Here is a 22,141-nt window from a genome sequence, read left to right as displayed (position 1 = left end):
TGACAAATTATAATTTAGTTTCTTATTCAAACTCAATCAGAAGCAAATAAAAGTGTTCAAAATAAGACTATACTGCTTTAAAATGCTAGTAATAACAAATTTAGGTAACACTTTTTACTTGTTTCTCATGTTCCATGTAACTGCAATGGTAAATACAACTAATTATGCATTATTATGTGCAACACTCTTAATCTACATTATAAGGCTAACCATATAGTAAGTACATGTAATTAAATAATATTACTCAGTTACATGAATAGTTATACTGTAACAAAAATACCATGAAATAAAGTGTAACCCAAGTTTCACCAAAATAGAGAATTGTGAAATGTTACTTTTTTCTTTTTTCCAGTCAGAGAAAGTTAGACTCCTGTAAAGGCCAAAAGGGCAGGTCTTTCGTAGCTTTCGGTACTTGCTAGATGGTAGTTCTTCAGTTGTACATCATGTTCAATGCTCTCTCAAAAACAAGGGCATGATTTACACCCTAGGCATACAGACAAGAATGCACTTCACGTAGCTTTGCTAACTAAACAAAAGGGCAGGTAGAATTTCAAGGCTGGATCGCCAAAAAAAGCAATATTTACTTAAAGTCAGTAGTATCTATGTGGTTCAAACAAAGGTCTCATGAAGGACTGGGCTCGCTCTGAAAATGTGTTTCAGAGTTATCGAGATTTAGTTTAAGAATGTGTGTGTTATCAAGAAAACTTGGATGAATCAACACTTCCTAAAATTGGCTCAGGTTTCTTCTGCTATTTTTGTTTTTATATTTTGTTTGGCTTTATTCATATCTCAAGCTTTTTTATCATGGAGTCGAGGCTGCGTGATAATTTTATATGATTTAATAACTGTCAAACAAATTTTGTATGCGTATATATTGAACAGTGTTTGTTCAAATTGTTAAAGAGCCTCTATTATGGGTTTTTGAAAATGACCTTCCATGCAGTGTGTATCACAGCTCTAAGTGCACCGTGTTTAAAACTATTGATTCATCTATAAAAGAGTCGACTCATAGTGGTTAGAATGAATTGCAGCAGTAACGAGTCTTTAGCCATGATGTCGATACAGAACTCAAGCCCCTCCCATTTTGCGCGTGCAGACCCGGGAAAATTGAAACCCCTGGCCACAAACACTGCAGAAAGAAGAAAGAGGAAGACAAACACTGTAGCAGATCCCGGTTGAATCATATCATGAAGACGCTAAGTGAGGGAAAGTTAGTGTTATTTCATTCATTCGTTCATTTTCTTTTTTCGGCTTAGTCCCTTTATTAATCTGGGGTCGCCACAGCGGAATAAATCGTCAACTTATCCAGCATATTTTTTTACGCACCAGATGCCCTTCCAGCCGCGACCATCCATACACAATCATTCACACTCATACACTATGGACAATTTAGCCTACCCGATTCACCTGAATCGCATGTCTTTGGACTGTGCGGGAAACCAGAGCACCCGGAGAAAACCCACGCGAACGTGGGGAGAACATGCAAACTCCACACAAAAACAACAACTGACCCAGCCGAGGCTCGAACCAGCAACCTTCTTGCTGTGAGGCGACAGCACTACCTACTGCGCCACTGCGTCGTCTTAGTGTTATTTTCCTCACCCAAAGATGAGGCTGTGAAGAGTCAGTGGTTGAAGTTTATTTTTGCAAAAATACCTCAGCATTATAGTCCCAGCCTTGTGCTGTGCTCCTGTCATTTTTCTGATGAATCCTTCAACAATCTACATGCTTTACAATGTGGGATTCATCGGCCATTTGTTAAAGGAAGGATCATAACAACTATATGGGACGTTGTCAGAGCTTGACAGGAACTTTACAGTACACAGTTCATGGGTCAGTTTCTTCCTCCATTTCACAAGTGTAAGTGTGATTAAAATGGTTGTCTCCTTGTTTTCTCTCTGTCTCGCACTGAACGTAGTCAACCAATCACAACAGACTGGGTCATCGTAGCAATCAGTGCAGATTAGCATCGTGCTAAGGAGGGGTTTGGTAACAAATGTATCACTTAAGGGATTCATATGGGAGTCGTTGGGATAATTAGGTCAAAATAAATGCATATTATAAGACAAAGAAAGTGTTTTTTGACCTTGCATGCATATCAGCCTGTTGTTGGAGGCCCCCAAAACCAAAATATTACCCTTTTAAATGCATAATAGGGGCTCTTTAAAGGGATGGTTCACTCAGAATGGAACATTTACTCATTGTTAAGAGGTTTCAACCCTTCATGAGTTTCTTTCTTCTGTTCAAAAAATAAGAGATTTTTATGAAAGCTAAAAAACTATAACCATTGACTTTCATAGTAGGAAATATAAATACTATGGATGTCAAATGTCCAAAATATCTTTTTTTGTGTTCAACAGAAGAAAGAAACTCAAGGTTTGAAATATATAAAGGGTGAGTAAATTACAGAATGTTCATTTTTTGTGTGAACTATCTATTTAAATAATTGTTTACTGTTCTATTCAAATGTATTTGTGTATATATAGGACTTTTCACAATAACTATTTTACTAACACATTATTACTGCAAATGACAATTAAATGACAATTAAAATCAGAAAAGGTTATGGTGTGAATAAGGTGGACAGTACAACTGTCAATTGTATACCATCAATCCCCACATTTATGCGTTATAATTTGCTGTTATACATACAGTATTCAATGAATATGATATAGTTATTACAATAATTAAGAATGTAATTTTTGCAATTTGGCACAGTCGCTAACACTATGAACTTTATGCAGAACATTTGTACATTGATTGGAATCAGTTGGACAGATAAGGTCATTAAAATTAAACTGTATGATAATTTGAATATAAAAAGTTTATTTCAAATTATAGACCATGCATCTGCCTTTGTAAGACTGTAGTTTATAAGACTGGCATCGTTTTGAACATTGTATAAGAAGTTGTTTCATTTGTTTCTCACTGGAGAACTGGTAAATGTCACATACTTTTAATTCATACCATTTATTAAAGCTGTTCACATATTGTCAATAAAAAAAATATTAATAAACAGATGTTATTACACGTTGCCCTTTAAATGTGTTATATATAAAATTAGGCTAGAGAACTTAAAAATATCCAAGTGTAGGAAAGAAAATCCTTTGAGATACCTCATACCACAGGCACAATAGCTATTTTTGGAGGTCTCTGATTGGAAGCCATCAAACTGTGTTTCGTCTCTCTCTGTTCTCTGAAAGGTGGAGACCGTTGGTGATAAATACATGACGGTGAGTGGTCTTCCAGAGCCCTGCACCCACCATGCAAAATCCATCTGTCATCTGGCCCTGGACATGATGGAGATCGCAGGACAGGTCAAAGTGGATGAGGATCCTGTGCAGGTGATTATTTTGAGTAGTCAGTTAGTAGTAAGATACAGTATATATAAAATATGCATTAGACTTGAAGTCAACTTAATATTGCAAGTTGAAGTATGTGGAAACAAAATGAAGCAAGTGTTTGCTCAAATAGTTTTGCTCAAATATTTTCATCACTGGCTGATGATAAGATTAAATACCAGTTCAAGCTTAAATAATAAAATTAATGAAGTTTATTATTGCAGTTTTTCAAAACATAGAGCTTGTGTTCCAGTTCTGCTTTACTAATTATCCCTATTATCCGCTTCTCAATCAAATTAGAGGACTGGAACTAAAGGGAAAATTTGCCTGTGTGCTGATATTTAGTCTATAGTACCGGGACTCCTCTCATGTTTAGTTCACCTTTCGGGTCTTTGAATTTTTGGGAAGCTTGATCATCATATGTCTGTGCTATATAAGTGTTTGCTTATATAATGCTTATATAAACTGTCGTCTGAGCCACAATTGATGCCTCGAGTCATCCAATAAGTATTGAGTTTTTTGTTTTCTGTTTTCATTACGTGAAAGATTAGGTGAAATCAAAATGATTAGTTCATCTTCATCATGCAGATAAAGTTTCAAAATTGACCAAAAACCATATCACCACATTTAGTATTATAGAAAATAATCATTGTGACAGAAATTCCAACAATTGTAATGGAGCTACAGGTTAAGATCAGATAATAATAACAATAAAAATGATGCACTCATTTCTAAAGAGGATTTGAAATCATTGATTAACGAATGACTCAAATCTGACAGAAGACTCAAAAAAGAAACCAATCTTCTACCCAACCTCTGCCATGCGGGTTCCAGAGTCACATTAAAGATTCATTCGAAATGAATGACCCATTAATTCAAGAAGGATCTATCATCAGTTCATATAATCTGCTTGCCTGTGTTTGCATGTTCTGATGTGATTTTTTTTCTGAATGAACCTGTATTGATATTGTTGCTTTGGATGTTGCTATGGCAGTAATAGGAAACAGGTGTTTTATGAATTATTCATTGAGATGATTCATTCAAAAACACTGATTCACTCAAGAACAAACACTGACAGTTTATATTGCTTCGCCTAAGTCACATATTTTGTAAGTATTGTAACTGGCATATTGTAGGGCCTGTGGGGCTCACATGAGAATATTTGGTGTGTGTTGATTTGAAAGGTTGTCGTTCGTATCTTACGCGGCTGGATTTTTTAGTTATTATTGGCACCTATTTAACAGTAAATGCTACTCGTAATGGCGGTTGCATTCTGTTTCGTCATTTCACTGTAATAGATGGGGATTATGGATGAGCATTAGAAAAGTGGGCGCTGTGTGCTGGGAGTGTGCCCATTGCTTCTACAGAACATTAGTATTCTATGCAAATGCCTGCATCTGCTGTGCCAGGAGCTGCCTCTGACTAGAGGGATGTGTAATACTTCATGTAACACATTCAGTTTTTTTATATACTTTTAATGGTTGTGTAGTTTTTAAAATTTCAGTAACATTACTTCTGTAACTTTAAATAAACATTAAAGCATTATAAAAAATGTACAGTAACTTAGGCAATTAATTGACATTGATATTTTTTCATATTAAGTCTAAAAACAACTAAAAATATATACATAAATATAAAACATACAATTGCACATACATACACATATACACACATATACATACACATATACATATATATATATATATATATATATATATATATATATATATATATATATATATATATATATATATATATATGTATATATATATATATATATATATATATATATATATATATATATATATATGTATGTATATGTATGTGTGTGTATATGTGTATGTATGTGCAATTGTATGTTTTTTAGTTTTTAACTATGTATTTATGTGAATAGAAAATATTGAATAAATAATATTAAATATTAATAAAGTATTAATTATTTCTATCTATCTATCTATCTATCTATCTATCTATCTATCTATCTATCTATCTATCTATCTATCTATCTATCTATCTATCTATCTATCTATCTATCTATCTATCTATCTATCTATCTATCTATCTATATGTGTATATATATACGTGTAGTGTATATATAACCGTAATGTGAGTTCATGCTTAAGATGCACTCAAGACATGTTTTGTGCGCACACAATATGTACATATTGTTCACTGTGTATATGTAATTTAATGCATCAATAAATCCTGAATGTTTAGACTTGTTTAATGCGCTGCCTTGTAGCACAAATTAAACAATCAATATATCTACTGCATATTTCGCATACCCGGCTTATGGGGTCACATAAGTGCCCACCCACCATGCAGTCCTTCATAAAGCACACGTAAACATATTTTACACAGTGTATTAAGAATGCTTTATGTTTTCTAAGAATAGCTCCAGAATGCATCTCAAAGGTGTTAACAGGAAAAGTCTCGGCAGGCTCTTTTGTTTAACCACACGACACGGGTTTGTTATTTTATGTGTGACTGTAAAGATGTGTTGCTGGAACATTCGGAGCATCTAAATGAGAGAAAGACGGCTGTATTAGACAGATGGCATGAAGACTTTCACACAAAGACACACACGTACGCAAATGTAAGCACAGTCTGGCAAAGGGAGACACCGTCAGATCATCCTTCCTTTCAGTGTTTAAAAATACACTCACATTAACTTTATTTTGAACATTTAGCTCTGCTCTGGCGCGCACTCGTGTCTCGCTCAGTGGACGCATTTGCTAGAGAAGAAAGACAACGATTTCTTTTTCATAGAAATAAAGTGGCTAGCATAAATGAGTACACCCATACACATTTCTCAGGAAAAAAACAATTCTTCCTTTTTAATTAAATACTTTCTTTAGGATGCTATACACTGAGGTATTTATGCAGATTTGGGTTAATTGGTTTTACATTAGATTAGTCTAATTGGAACATTTCGAACAATAATCTAATCATGGTGCAAAAATGAGTATACAGATTTAATATAATTATTATTATATTGGTATTCAGTGCTATGTATTTACTTATTTTCTTTATATATATATATATATATATATATATATATATATATATATATATATATATATATATATATATATATATATATATATATATATATATACGCACACACACACACACATTGCTCAGCATAACTGAGCACAACCCAGTGAATATTTCTCATTGAATAACAGAGATAAACAATAGTTTTATATCCATTAATAGGACTTTGTCACCTAATATCTTTAGGTGTAGAAAGATAATACATTTAAATACAAAAGGGTTATTGCAACAACAACTACAAAAAAAACCTGCTAAATTTAAATGTTAAATTTCATTCTCTTGATTTGTGCTGTTTATTTAAAAAAAAATTATATTTTCACCTAACATATTAATTTGGGTGCACTAATTTACAGACTAATCTATTGTATTAATGTCAGATTTGTTACTGACTAATTGAATGTATGCACAAATATACTATATGCAGTATACTTATATATTATTGTAAAGCATCCTTTAAAAATATGATTTTATAAGAGTATTCTGTGAGGGATGTACTCATTTATGCAGAGCACTGTATATATATATTTGAATTTAAATGTATTATTTTTCTTTTCTAGGAGATATTAGATAAACACACTCATATGTTAATGACTTTAATAAAACTATTTTGTAACTAACTGAAGCATTTTATATTATTCATATTCACTGAGAAATTGATAAAAATCCTTTTTTTTAAAGCAGGTTTTTGCTAATTTATGGTGTCCACTGTATTTCTGAATAGCTGTATTGTTTAAGATGATGTAAAGTTAATTGCACAATATGTAAGATTTATTAAATCCAAAAAACACTAGAACAGTGTTACACATTTTGCTGACTTATGTACTTACATTAACCCAAATGTTTTGAAAAAATTATAGATATCAACCGACCGTGTCCTGTGTCGCCATGCAAGCTAAAGATATTGCACATCCTCATTTTCTGGTTTGGATTAATAGAAAACGGGGAAATATCAAAGATGCTTAGATAAAACAGCACTGTTCTTCCCCACTTGATCACAACATTAAGAACTGGAAATGATGGATATTATGCTGCATCACGCTAGTCTCTTATTAGCAATTGCTTTAATCTGCTTTATACTACCATAATAATGTGTTTTGAATACTTTAGCTCATCCATGAACATAATTTCTGCAGGTGTAAGGTATAGGATGTAATCAAGAGCACAACTCCCTTGATCCCACACTCATTCATGGCATCATCAAAATTTGCCTTTGTTTGTTGTGAATGCGCACCCTCTAGTGGTGAAGATTTAAAATTTTAATGCTTGAATGCATATATATATATATATATATATATATATATATATATATATATATATATATATATAACATACATCAGCTTTAAAAGCATTACAAATCCTTTATTTATTGCTATACGCTTTGGTCACACTTTATTTTGATGGTCTGTTTGTTGAAATAAAATTACATTGCATCTACATGCCAGCTAATTTTCATTAGATCATAAGTAGACTGTTATGTTGGGGTTAGGGTTTGGGTTAGTGTAAGTGTTGGGTTAGTTGACATGTACTTGCAAAGTTTCTTATAGTCCGTTAAATGTCTGTTGAAGGAGCAGTATCAACAGATATTACGCAGACAGTTTACTTATACTCAAATGGACCATCAAAATAAAGTGTTACCTATACTTTACAAAGCTTTACACTTAAATATTTTGACTGTTGTGTTTTGGGACAGATCACCATTGGAATCCACACTGGAGAGGTGGTCACAGGGGTCATAGGTCAAAGAATGCCACGTTACTGCCTGTTTGGAAACACTGTCAACCTAACAAGTCGTACAGAGACCACAGGAGAGAAAGGAAAGATTAATGTGTCTGAATACACATACAGGTGAGGGAACTGTTCCTTATGAAACACAAATATATTAAAATGTATTATAAAAGAGTATTAAGTATTTATAGAATAGAATAAAGTTAATACATTATAATACACATTTCCATATATGAGAAAACCAATTTCTGTTTGTTTTTTATAATTTGTGATTATATATTCATAAAATATTTTGAAATGAAGGTAAAACTGCACTAAATGTATTATTTTATTGTACATACGTTACAATAAAATCTAACTATCAAATTTACTGAAGAAAAATGTTTAACTTAAGTCATATATTCAGTTCAAAGTACTTAAAAAGAATGAACTCAAATACATTGTTACTAAAAATAATTTTATTTCCCAGTATTTTTCTCTTAGGTTTAAGGTTTGTTAGATTGGTTAATCTAATCCGTTAATATATTTAGAAGATTATTTAAAATGATTCCAAATATTCTCTCCGGGTGCTCCGGTTTCCCCCACAGTCCAAAGACCTGCACTATAGGTGAATTGGATAAACTAAATTGGCTGTAGTGTATGAGTGTGTGTGTGTGTGTGTGTGTGTGTGTGTGTGTGTGTGTGTGTGTGTGTGGATGCGAGAGTGTATGGGTGTTTTCCCAGTACTGGATTGTGGCTGGAAGGACATCCGCTGTGTAAAACATATGCTGGAATAGTTTGCAGTTCATTGCACTGTAACGACCCCTGATAAATGAGAGACTAAGCCGAAGGAATAATATAATATAATATAATATAATATAATATAATATAATATAATATAATATAATATAATATAATATAATATAATATAATATAATATAATATAGTACAGCCACTTGTTCAACAGTCATTGATTTTATTAGTGCCATAGGCTAAGGTGAGTTGAGTTGATATATAATATACAGTAATATATGTGTTGTTTGTCTCAGGTGTTTGCAGTCTGTGGAAAATGCTGATCCTCAATTTCATTTGGAGTACAGAGGACCTGTAACCATGAAAGGAAAGAAAGAGCCGATGAAAGTGTGGTTTCTCTCACGCAAGACTTAATAGACCCGCCGCAGTGATGCAGTTTGTGTTGTGTTATCAGCTACTGTGTTAATTATAAATTCTATGAATAGGAAAATGCTTTGCTTTCTTCATCAAATTTAGCGTATTCTTCCTCTCTAAGGGCCCAAATTAAGAATGTTCTTCAGTGACCCCTGCATTTCAAGTGCCAATTATCTCTGATTCAAGGACAATGAAAAGAAAGTGGGAAAAGGTTCTCACAGAGCTGATGATGAACAGAGCTCTTCATATTTTACACAGAAATATGGAATAACTGTCCATTTGATATTAATGGTACTACCTTCAGTGCCAACTATTGAATTGATTTCGGAAACGGAACTTCCAAATAACATAAAACTGGAACACGGTACAGATTCACTATGCAACATGCAAGCCTGCTCATCAAGCGTTTGTTTCATTATGTTTTATTTATAGTAGAGGATGTGTTAGTGTTATTGTAAAACACTACCATGTCCAGAAATAGTTTCATTCAAGCTATCTTTTGTCACTCTGTCTAATTTAAAGGATCAGTTCATTCACAAATGAAAATTACTCCATAATTTAGTCACTCAAAGCTAAATGTGGGTTTAAATTTGGTTTTAAATTCCATCCTGGCTCTTCCATTCTGTATAATGGTATTGGATAATGGCCCTAATTTTGAAGCTTCCAAAAGCTGCTCTGGGGTGCGTTTTCCAAACAACCACATACAGTAACTCGCGGCTGTACTATTATAGTATGATGCATCATTTGGGAAAAGAAGGTAAGTGACGAGTAGTGATGTAGTGATGAGTGTTTTCCAAAACCCGTAGTTTCTTTGTCGAAGATCCATTGTTTAAATCCCGTTAGTTATAACGTAAAACGCCCATAATGATGCTCTAAACAGAGTGGTAACAGGCAATATTAGTTTTGGTAAAAACATGCACTCGCTTTCCATATTAATTGAAATATATGTAAATGAACATATAGGACCTATGTTTCCTTTACAAATATTATTGAGAATATTCCAAAGTCTACTCTAAAAGATAAAATCACCTACAAAAGCTAACATGTATTCTAATATCATATATAAATCATATAAATAAATGAACAAATAATGAGGCTATTTATCAATAAATGAAATTTAATATTTATTAGGAAAGGAAAAAATCCTACTTTAATAATAATATTAAGGGTGATGATGATTATTATTATTATTAAGTAGCTAGGATATTGTTGATTTTATTATTATTATTTTTTGAAAAGTCTACTTTTACAATTTGGCACATGTAAACCACTGCAGAAATGTTCTAAACGACAGGCTCATGTCATATACAGTACAGATACTTAATAAATAACCTATTATAAATTTAAACGTTTAACGTATGCTATGCTTTTTGTTTTTACAAGCTTTGGAGACATTACGTAAATTCCACTTTTAAATAATAGGTCATGTATAGCTTACGTCATGAGCCACGGCTGTGTTCAAAATGACATAAATGTTTTCAAAGTGCACTGCGAAGGGAGCGCAATTGTAAACATGAAGATCACTAAAACTAAACTAAAAATACTTTGGAAGCAAATTACACTTAAGAGTGATGACTTTAGTGGTTTTTTTTTAAATCATTCCAAGTTTAAATTTTAGAATGTTCTAAATGAATAGGGCATAGGGGGGATAACTGTCACATAACTGACACAGCCAGGAACTATGTTTCTAACTACAGCTCCAGAGGTGTTGTTGCAAGAATAGAAGTTTGCGACGCAGTTTGTGAATGTTCGTTGGAACGACGGATTTGGGAAATGCCAAATAAACAAACTATGTTTGTAATGACACAACTTGCTAACTTAGTTGGCTAACAGTGGTTTTCGGAAATGCACCCCTGACTGTCGACAAAAAAAAGTCATATGCTGTATACTAAAGTTTGCTTGGGGGTGAGTAAATTACAGTATGCTTTTCATTTTAGAGTGACCTGTTCCTTTAAATTATGTATGACTTTTGTGTTGATATTTAAGATTGAGTATTAAGAGTATTTTTTGTTTAGTATTTAGAATCACAGCACATTTCGCTAATGTATTACTGTATTATATTGGAAATACTCAAGTTTAACTAACATTAAATTCACCAGAATGAATTTGTACACATTTCCGAGAATAATGTGCATGTTGTCGATAGCAAAATGCTTACACATTGGATTCATATTTACACTCTTGTCAGAAAATTTGCCAAACATGTACATATAAACATTTTATGGTTGCAATATAGTATGTACCTACACTACTGTTTTTGTGATTTAATGAGTAATTATTGAGTGAATTAATATATTCTGATCAAGTTTCTAACCACACATTTACTATTTAAAAGTGAGTATATTTCATTGGTGTGAGAGTTTGTATACATTAAATCTCACAGATAGAGCTCTTTATAGTAAACCCCATGTTTCACCATGCTTTTTATGTACACTTTTAATTCCAGCATAAATTGAAATCTTGTATTAAAATATTATTTAAAATATCTGCATAGAGTGATTTGTTTGTGTGTTGTATGATAAACCCAAATGACATTGTTTTTCAAGTTTTAATTGGACCTGACAAAATTCTTGGTACCTATCCAAGTTTTGGGAAAAAACAACATATAATAGCTTGACTTCTAGTTGATCATTTGGTATCAGAAGTGGCTATTATGAAAGGCAAAGTCCTCTATGCTTCTTTGACCAAAATAAAATATGATCATGCCTTGATTTTTAATTATTTAATTAGGACAGTAAAGTCTGACTTTGCTTAGACAAAAGTCTTGTCAGTAAACAGAAATAATGTACAGTGTAGAATATAAAGTCATGGCGCAGTGGAAAAAGAATGAATATTGTGTATGACCCCCATGAGCTTGGAGGACTTCATCCATACATCTCTGCACTCAAATAACTTATTAATAAAGTCAACAGGAAAGCCAAAGAAAGCATTCTTGTAGGACTCCCAGAGTTCATCAAGATTCTTTGGATTCATCTTCAATGCCTCCTCCTTCATTGTACCCCAGACATGCTCAATAATGTTTATGTCTGGTGATTAGGGTGGCCAATCCTGGAGCACCTTGACCTACTTTGCTTTCAGGAACTTTGATTTGGAGCCTGAAGTAAGAAGCGCTATCCTGCTGAAGAATTTGCCCTCTCCTGTGGTTTGTAATGTAATGGGCAGCACAAATGTCTTGATACATCAGGCTGTTGATGTTGCCATCCACTCTGCAGATTTCTTGCACGCCCCCATTCTAAATGTATCCCCAAACCATGATTTTTCTTTTAACTTGACTGGTTTCTGTGTGAATCCTGTGTCCATGCAGATTCCAATAGGTCTTCTGCAGTATTTGTGATGATTGGGATGAAGTTCATCAGACAAATCTACTTTCTATCACATTACCAAATGATCAACTAGAAGTCAAGTTATTATTTGTGACTTTTACAACTGGGATCCACTGAGTGGTACAGTACGGTACGGGTTACCTTTATCAAGCTTGTGTTTCCACTGCCAAAAAGGTACCAATAGTTTTGGTAGGCGTGGTGTATGACAGAAAGTTTCCGTTGACATCAATCTCGCCTGAGGAAATGTCAATGTAAAGCTGTGTCGTTCACATATCATATGAGAAACACTTCTCACAAAACAGAGGCTTTATACACATAAATAGGCTACCTGTGTATAAATGTTAATTACTAACGTGTTTGTGAACATGATTTGAATATCACTGCACATAAATGATGGTACCAAATAGCCTACTGTAACATACGCGATTATGAACACATACAGACCCTTACAGTCTCCGACATTTTGCTAATTACAAAAAAACTACACACAACATACATTTTGTCCTTATTTGGGTTCAAAATCAACAGGCAATATATAGCCTACAGTCAGTGCAAACCTCTCATCTGTATCTTTAATCTTCACCAACACATGTAACCTCTGTAAAGTAATTCCGTCATTCCAAGTTCATAATTGTCCAAAAAGTGATGATAGCTAAACATGGCAGTTTGTTAATCATTTGGGTTGCTGTAAGAATAATTCGCTCCTTTGTTTTTTCCAGATTCTTTTTTGTTTTTTCATGCATCACTCTCGCATTTGTCCGTTTCTGAAAGGATTGGGAAAGTGGTACAGTATAGTTTGCTTTTAGGTACCTTTTGACAGTGGAAATGACCATAAAAGTGTACTGAACCGCGCCGTACCACTCAGTAGAAACAGGCCATTAGTGAGAGCTTGATTAGCTGGTTCATTTGTGTCCACATGGGGTTGGACAAACTCAGCAGGACGCCGGCCCTCCCACACCGAGTTTGAGCACTCCTGTGTGGAACTAACCTTTGCCGAGGAGCATATCGTGCCACAAAATTGTTAAGGTGTTCCTTTAAGCTGAAAACTGAAACAGTGAAATGGCCAGGATAGAGTCCTGAGCTGAACCTGATAAAAATCCTCTGAAAAAATCCTTGGGAGCAAATCTATGTTTTAAAAAGACACTGCAGCCACTGAACTACAGAAGAGACTGAATAGCAAGTTAACAGCAGAGCAGTTTAAGAGAATAGTGATGACTAGTGATGTGCTATGATTGACCAGTGACTGAGTTACTTATAGGGATATTATTCCTCTACCACTGTTGATAGTTGTGATAAGAACTCAGATGTTTGTTTGTTTGTTTGTTTGTTTTTTTCATATTTAGAACAGTAAATCAGAATTGTATTGTTGTCGATCATGATTGGTGTGTAGGCACTTTTATTCGAAAACAATGCTTGCTTTAATGCAGCCAAACTTTAATAATCCCTAAAGCAATAGGCCTACTAGTACAAGAATAGAATCACTCCAGCCAAAGTTGACTCAGACCAGCCTGATATTACTGCAAATACCTCCTTCTTGTGGTACAAATAAGTAACTACATTCTTTTAAAAAGAGCTCTGAAGTGTTGCAATGGAAACCAATGGTTAAAATCGTTCTGAAGCACTATGACCCCAATATTTTCAATATTTCCACTTCCATAGAGATGTAGATTATAGATAGTTAGCTAATCATTACCTAGTTAATAGCTAATCATTAACTTCTGGACAAATTGTGCTAGCAGTTACTCCTCTGTAGTAAAATACACAACCATGCCAAGTGCAGAGCAATTGATTATGTAAGATTAAAACATCATAGAAACGGATTGTTTTGGATTGTGTCTGAACTATGAGTAAATCAGAGAACTGTTGATTTTCAAGTGATAGTGTGCAAATGCAAATTGTAAGATTATTGGATTAGAGCAACCAAGCATGACTTTACAAACCTGATTAATAAACAACCTTTTTATGTTTCACAGAAGAAGAACTGTGCTGGAAAATTGCAGATTAGTAAGCATATAAATCGCAAATGCTTTAAGGGAACATACTGGATTTGTAAAACCACATGTTATGCTTATAAACAACTTATCCAGCAAATGTTTACACAGCGGATGCCCTTCCAGCCACAACCCATTACTGGGAAACACCCTTACACTCTCATTCACACTCATACACTAGACAGTTTAGCCTACCCAATTCTCCTGTACCACGTCTTTGGACTTGTGAGGGAAACTGGAGCACCCGGAGGAAACCCACGCGGACACGGGGAGAACATCCAAACTCCACACAGAAATGCCTGCTGACCCAATCGAGGTTCAAACCAGCAACCTTCTTGCTGTAATGCGACATCGCTACCCACCGTTCCACCCATTGTTTTATTTTATTTTATTTTATTTGTCTTAAATCGCCAATCAGTACAATCATTACAATGGTTTCTGAAGCTTCATGCCTGTAATAGCTGCTGTATATTCAACTTTGCCTATAGTAATAAGATTTAGTAATAACATTTATTATTTTATATTATATTATTATTTTAAATATTACATTTTCATACTATTATCGAAAAGAGACCTTATTAACGACTTAAAAAAACTAAATCTGAATGTTGTGCAGATTCTGCAAATGTTTGCAGTAAATATGGGATATATGATGTTTCTAGCTTACTTTTGACATTACTTTATACATTTAAACATGCATGAAATTCATTATTATCAGCTTGGACCTTTTCTTGTCCCTGCTCTTAGTGGGACGATGCCAAAGGTCTTACAATGGGACGATACCAAAGGTCCTCAGAGGTCTTATTTAATTGCACTGTTAAGAGATTAAGAATGAGGTAATGATGAAATAAACCATTATCAGAGATTATCATGTCTCAGTTTGATATCTCATCTCTTTATCTTGTCATAGATGTAACTTCCACACTGATGAAACTTCCAAACTGCATGTTGCTTTATTTGAGTCATTTGCAGGCTTTGTACACTATTCATACTGATAATGCTGAAGCTGTTCTTTCACAGCTTTGTATCAATATTTACAACATTGTAAACAATAAATGGGAATAATTCAGTAATACAATTTAAAATAAGGTCCCAATAACTATATTACTAACAACTAACAATGAGCAAAAAACATAATGCTGTTATTTTAGTATCACTGAATAATTACTGTAGTTTTTTAATTAAAATATTAATGGAAATATTGTAGTAACTGTATAATGTTGGTAAATGTATGGTCTGTTTTTGACATTTGTGTCTGTTTATTTTTATTTCTAAAGTGTTTTATAGATTTGCATTTAAATTTTAGTAGTAAATGCAAATGAGAAATACTTTATCTAAATTAAAAATATTATTATGCATTACTTATCTGTAATAAATATAATGTGTGTGTGTGTGTGTGTGTGTGTGTGTGTGTGTGTGTGTGTGTGTGTGTGTGTGTGTGTGTGTGTGTGTGTGTGTGTGTGTGTGTGTGTGTGCGTGCGTGCGTGTGCGTGTGCGTGTGCGTGTGCGTGTGCGTGTGTGTGTGTTTTGTTACTGAAAAATGTTAAAATAATAATGATTTTTATGGTTCGGTTAGGGTTAAGGTTTTAGGACAAAACACAACTGTTCATTGGTATTCAGATCAGATCTATGAAATAATATTGACAGGTGCAACTTTGTATTTTAATAATGTACTAGTACTGTAAATATTTGAGTTAGTTTTAGAACTGGCTTTGAAGTATATTTGTTAGTAACTGCCTGTTATGTAGAACTGCACTTTGAAAAATAAAGGTACCAGGAAGAACCAAGAATTGCCATGAACTGTATTCTCAGTATTGCTACTGTATATAAACACCTTTTTGGTAAAAAGTTTTTTTGTTTTTTTTTTGTATAGTGTGAAGAACTTTTCTTTTCTTTCTGTATAATCTTAAAACATTTTTAAAAATATTTTATAAATATTAAATTAGTATTAATATTGTATAATATTATATAAATAATTTATCAAATAAATGTCTGCACAATTAAATATTTTTAAAAGTATTTTATGAAACCAACCATTCATGTCAATACAGAGCCTTAAAGTAAGTGTTCCAATATTTCTCAATAGCCAATGAGGCATGCAGCAGGATTGTAAACTAATTCACCTGTAACCATCAAATCAAGAGTTTTGACCTTTGACCTTTCACCAGAATTGTCAAAAAATCAATACATGTGGCTAGAATTCATTGCTTTCATACACTCTTCGAAGTCCCACAGTAGTTCCCGCAACACAAGCCACTTACTAGTATAACAGACACACCCTACACAGTTTAAACTGCAAACAATTCAAACAAAAGCAGGACTTTGTTATGAGAACAACAGAGCGTGTATGTTTGACCATCCCAGTACAAGTGAGTGCTTGTTCTCAGGACTTGAAATCTCCACTCTTTGCACAATCAATGAATAAGCAAGGCATGCTGGGATGTGTGTAACATATAGCCTGAAGGGCGGGTGAGATTTATACTTGGTGAGCTTTACTCGGCCACATCAGCATGAAGATAATACTCAGATAAGACAAGGCTTCACCACTCGCACAGGTATAAAAGAGTGGCTCGAGGTAAAGTTAGGCCACTGTCAGGATCACACAACAGTCTGTCATCATCATGACCTTCAACGGGACCTGGAAAGTCGACCGCAATGAGAACTACGAGAAGTTCATGGAACAAATGGGTAAGTGACGAATAACAATTGATGCTAGGTTGAGTCTGAGTGAGTTGATTGATTAAGTGAGTTTTACTGCATTCCTTTAACAGGCGTCAACATGGTAAAAAGGAAACTGGCTTCTCATGACAACCTGAAGATCACCCTGGAGCAGACCGGAGACAAGTTCAATGTGAAGGAAGTCAGCAATTTCCGCACACTGGAAATTAACTTTACTCTGGGAGTCACCTTTGACTATTCTCTGGCAGACAGCACCGAGCTCACAGTAAGCACAGTTACTGCTGATTTCAGAGGCATAAAAGCCATGCGTGGTTCCACAGTGAGCCTTTAACATTCAGTCAGCCCTAAAGGTTCTACTGTGAATGCACTGTAAAAATTTGAGTAATTTATATATACCGAAGACCTTATTTTACTTAAAAAAAAACATAGATAGAAAGAACTTACAGCAAATTTTGTTCACTGCAAGGTTCTTTGGAAAACCAAAACAAAGGTAAAAAAAAAAAAAAAAAATCAAGAGCAAAGGTTGAGAAGTGTTGAATGATGATGTCCCATCCAACACAGAAATCTGACAAAGCCCTATGAAAATATGTGGAAATTACATATATATATATATATATATATATATATATATATATATATATATATATATATATATATATATATATATATATATATATATATATATATATATATATATATATATATATATATATATATATATATATATATGCAACAACATATATTTCAAAATATATACTTTTCAACCATTGGAATTACGAATACAGAATGTAAATATATGTTATGCAATATATATATGTGCAAATATATTAACTATAATTTTAGAGGTAAACATATATATATATATATGTTCATATACTGTATATGTGTGTACATAAATAAATGTAAAAAATAATATTTGTACATATTTATTCCAATTCAAATGATTGGAAAATAATATATGCTACTGGTCAAAAGTTTGGAGTCAGTAGGATTTTTAAATGTTTTAAAAAAGCTTCTCCTGCTCACCAAGGCTGCATTTATTTAATCACAAATACAGTACACACTGTAAAATGTCATTGCACTACAAAATAACTCTGCAAAAAAAGTAGTTTATAATTTTTTTTTATAATTTATTCCAGTGATTTTAAAGATGGTTTTTCAGCTTCATTACTTCAGTCTTCAGAGTCACATGATCCTTCAGCAATCACTCTAATATTTATTATTATTATTGTTGTTATTATTATTACTAATATTATTATTAATGGTAATAGTAATAAAAGCAATAATGACTGGAGTTATAATTTCATTTGAAACAACACACAATAAGAAAGCAGTTATTTAACATTTTAATAAATATTTTAAATTTTTTTACATTTTATAAATGTAGATAAACAAAAATAATTTTCTTAAAAGGAAAAAAAAGCATGACAGGTATTTTTGCAATATTGTGTTTAGAATCTTTGCAATAACTTTCTCAAAATGTTCTCAGAATGTCTGCTCATATTTATTCCAATTCCAATGGTTGGAAAAAATATATGTAAGTGGCTATTTTTGCAATATTTCAAAATATATGGTGCATATATGACATATGATATATATATATGTGAAATCCAAATATGAACTTGTATCTCATATATGTAATGTGCACATCCTGTCATGAATCAAAATTGTAAAGTGGATACCATGAAATATAGTGTAAAAAAAAACCACACAATTTATTCATGTTGTCCCAACACAAATCTAAGTTAACTTAAGAAATTTAAATGGATTGAAGATAAAACAAGTTGTCCAAGAAAAATCTCTAGAATTGTGTTGCAGCTTATTTTAAATAATCAGATTGAACAAGCAGCAAAATATTTTTTTGGGTGTCATGTTGTACATTGGCTCTTTTAGGTGTCACATGCACATTTTCTGAATTTTGACTGTTTTTGCTGCATCATTGTGCTTTATTGATGAGCTACAAATTCAGGCATTGAGCATGGCAGAGAAGAATATATAAATTACATAACACATGTTTTACAAGCTTTCTGAAGAGACAATCACTAACCGGTCAACTAGATCTGGCGCCGCTTGAAAATGAGCCTGACCTTTGACTTTCTGATTGCAGGGATCCTGGGTCATAGAGGGTGACACGCTCAAGGGGACTTTCACACGCAAGGACAACGGAAAGGTACTAACAACAGTCAGGACTATCGTTAATGGTGAACTTGTACAGGTGAGGAGTTGTTTCTTGTATATTATGACATATCCTTAGATTTCCAGTGGTGTTGTCTCACTTTTTGAACTTTTGCATTTGCTTACAGAGCTATAGCTATGATGGAGTGGAGGCCAAGAGGATTTTCAAGAGAGCTTAAACTGTTATCTGCGCTCCCAATGTCAAACTTACAACTGAAGTGGGACAATATGAAACTTTCAAGTGTTTGGATATTTAACTTGGTAATAGCTTTAAAGATTGGCAGCCATACAGTTTACAAAACATTTATGTAAATCGTGTCATTTGCACTGTGAGTTTTGATATTTATGATAATAAAGCTATCTTAAGGCCCTTTTGTGAATGGATTTAATACATGAGTCGTGATTCATGTTGGATAAATGTATTTTGCTGACAGATTTGTTTTGAAATCTTTGTTGGAGGAGTTAAAACCAGTTTTATTGCCATGGTTAGATTAACATTTTAAATAACAATGATGTTTCTAGCTATTTTATTTTTACTCACAACTTCATATTAGTTGAACATTTGTTTGTAATATACCAAAACGACGACAACAACAACAACAACAACAACAACAACAACATCATTAACCTTCAGCACATATCTATTAGATCATTAGGATGTTGAGAATGTTGCATTGAGTTTCTGTCCAAATTCTGAGAATGTTCACTGTTCCAAGAATGTTCTTAGAAAGTGTGCTCATAACATGAGGATGCATATTATATAGGTTTTTTTTTTAATTAATGTTTTCTTTCCTGTTAATATTGCCCGTATGATTGGGTAACACATTAGAATTTGTTACCATTACTTAATTTGACAACACGAACTAGATAAGATAACATACTTATTTACAAATACATAAAATTGAAGTAAATAAAAAGAAAGATGAATAAAACTGTTTTTAATGTTAATTTAATAATGAACAGGCTATTGTAAACATCAAATTTCTAACAGAAACACACTATCATCACAGGCAAAGAATGACTGTGGATTTTAGAGAACGAAAGTACACGATCATTATTTTTCAGATTCTAAAAAAAACACAGACAGACAGTTTTCATAAGTGATAGAACATTTGAAGTTTATTAAACAAAGAATAAAAATAACTGCATAGACATCTCCAAAAATATATAGCAGATATAATTTTACATTATTTGTTTATTTTTAGTTAGGTCAATATTTTGCATGAAAAAAATTGCAGGAAGGCACTCCACAAACAACCTCTAGGGAGTATGTACAAAGGTCCATTTGCAATGAAATTAAAGTCGTCACAATTGCTTGCTGTCATTGTCTTTAAGACTCTGTCGTTAAGACTAAAACAATTATTTCTTTATATATGTATATATGTGTGTGTATATATATATATATATATATATATATATATATATATATATATATATATATATATATATATATATATATATATATATATATATATATATATATATATGTCACAATTCAATAATAGATAATAAATAATTTTGTTATTTAACATAAAATGGTCATTCCTGTTCACAAGCAAACACAGATTTAAGCCAAAGTGCATACTGCCCTCCTGTGGATGGCTTTGATAAGATACTCGAAGGTCACAATTTACAGGAAGAGGGTACAAAAGGATGAGTCTGTTACACTGCCCTCAGTCTCAAATACAAATGCATTGAAATTACAAGTAGAAAAACAATCCATATTTTTCAACTTCTTTGGCAATTCTCTTGCATTACTTCTCAGTGGGTCACCAGGACCTGATAAGAAAGAAGACTGATTATTCTGCATGGTCTTTACATAAAGTACTGGAAAAAAAGTATGAACACACAAACTCAATATGTATATTGTAGATATTTTACTTAATTTTGCTGCTAGGTTATACAGTATGTCTCAAACAGGTTGGTGCTTTCAAAGCACGCTGTCACAAAATATGAATAGTCAAGCCATGACTGAATCTGGACTAGCGTGTCAATGTTCTTGTTAGTATTATATTACTAGCATTATATAATACTATTTAATCTTATGTATTTAACTTTTTTCTTTAGTCAAAAAGAAATAAATGTTTTAAAATAAACCTACCCTCTACTTCTACTGCAAGACAGGGCTCTATATGTAGTTCATATTTGCTGTTCCAAAATCCATATTGAAGTAGTTTCAAAACAGTCCACATGACCTCAGCTGACAAATAAAAGTCTTTCCCTAGACTGAGTCATCAAGCATTCAGTATATGCAGTATAAGCACTCTTGTCATGTGACATTCTACAGCTCCATATGTTATGCAAGAGGACTCGTAAATACATCAGAGCTGGTTCAAGACAATCTTTTTTACTTCAAAGTTATTAAATAAAAAAAAAAAATGAAAAGATTAAGAATTTTGGTAGAAAAGGCCCTTATTTATTATATGGATTATTTTGAAACTACACAAATAAAGATTTTAGACTGTCAAAAAAAATGTATACATTAGTTGTACTTTAGATAAAAATGTGTATGTATGTATATATATATATAAAAACTTACAGTACATTCAGGGCACATTTATGAATGGCGCTGCATATAGGTTTTGTTTTTAAAAAATACACTGCAATTAAGTAGTGAATCGTTATTTAGCAGCTGTTTTCAATAACTAAGATCAGCCAGTATGAATGATTAATTAACAGTATGTAACTGTTTTACTAGATTAAG

At 32.8% G+C, this 22,141-nt stretch overlaps 3 protein-coding genes across 3 annotated transcripts in view; 2 read left to right on the top strand and 1 right to left on the bottom strand.

The window, feature by feature from the left end:
- gucy1b1 (guanylate cyclase 1 soluble subunit beta 1) overlaps positions 1-11,727 on the top strand; it is a 47,371-nt gene extending 35,644 nt beyond the window's left edge. The window contains exons 11-13 of the mRNA XM_056459419.1: positions 3,204-3,344; positions 8,089-8,243; positions 9,152-11,727. Of these exons, the coding sequence (XP_056315394.1) occupies positions 3,204-3,344; positions 8,089-8,243; positions 9,152-9,269 (414 nt within the window). The 3' untranslated portion in view covers positions 9,270-11,727. The remainder of the gene's footprint in view (positions 1-3,203; positions 3,345-8,088; positions 8,244-9,151) is intronic.
- A 5,432-nt stretch (positions 11,728-17,159) lies between these two features.
- Positions 17,160-19,817, top strand: fabp2 (fatty acid binding protein 2, intestinal). Its single transcript, XM_056459407.1, has 4 exons — positions 17,160-17,271; positions 17,355-17,527; positions 19,370-19,477; positions 19,566-19,817. Exons 1-4 carry the CDS (start codon positions 17,205-17,207, stop codon positions 19,614-19,616), a joined length of 399 nt encoding a protein of 132 aa, XP_056315382.1. The 5' UTR covers positions 17,160-17,204; the 3' UTR covers positions 19,617-19,817.
- A 1,112-nt stretch (positions 19,818-20,929) lies between these two features.
- The window catches only part of usp53b (ubiquitin specific peptidase 53b), a 50,927-nt gene continuing 49,715 nt past the window's right edge, over positions 20,930-22,141 (bottom strand). Inside the window, exon 18 of the mRNA XM_056459395.1 lies at positions 20,930-21,216. The gene's annotated coding sequence lies outside the window, so the exon portion shown is untranslated. The remainder of the gene's footprint in view (positions 21,217-22,141) is intronic.

Source organism: Danio aesculapii, chromosome 1, assembly GCF_903798145.1.
Source record: "Danio aesculapii chromosome 1, fDanAes4.1, whole genome shotgun sequence".
Classification (NCBI taxonomy): domain Eukaryota; kingdom Metazoa; phylum Chordata; class Actinopteri; order Cypriniformes; family Danionidae; genus Danio; species Danio aesculapii.
The sequence above is the reverse complement of the archived record's forward strand: the minus strand, read 5'-3'. Positions and strand labels throughout refer to the sequence as shown.

What these genes read in the sequence shown, in the direction of transcription:
- fabp2 (XM_056459407.1), top strand. Translation starts at nt 17,205, where the DNA reads ATGACCTTCAACGGGACCTGGAAAGTCGACCGCAATGAGAACTACGAG. An exon ending in GAAGTTCATGGAACAAATGG is followed by an intron (nt 17,272 to 17,354) that starts GTAAGTGACGAA and finishes TTCCTTTAACAG; the next exon opens with GCGTCAACATGGTAAAAAGG. An exon ending in CAGACAGCACCGAGCTCACA is followed by an intron (nt 17,528 to 19,369) that starts GTAAGCACAGTT and finishes TTCTGATTGCAG; the next exon opens with GGATCCTGGGTCATAGAGGG.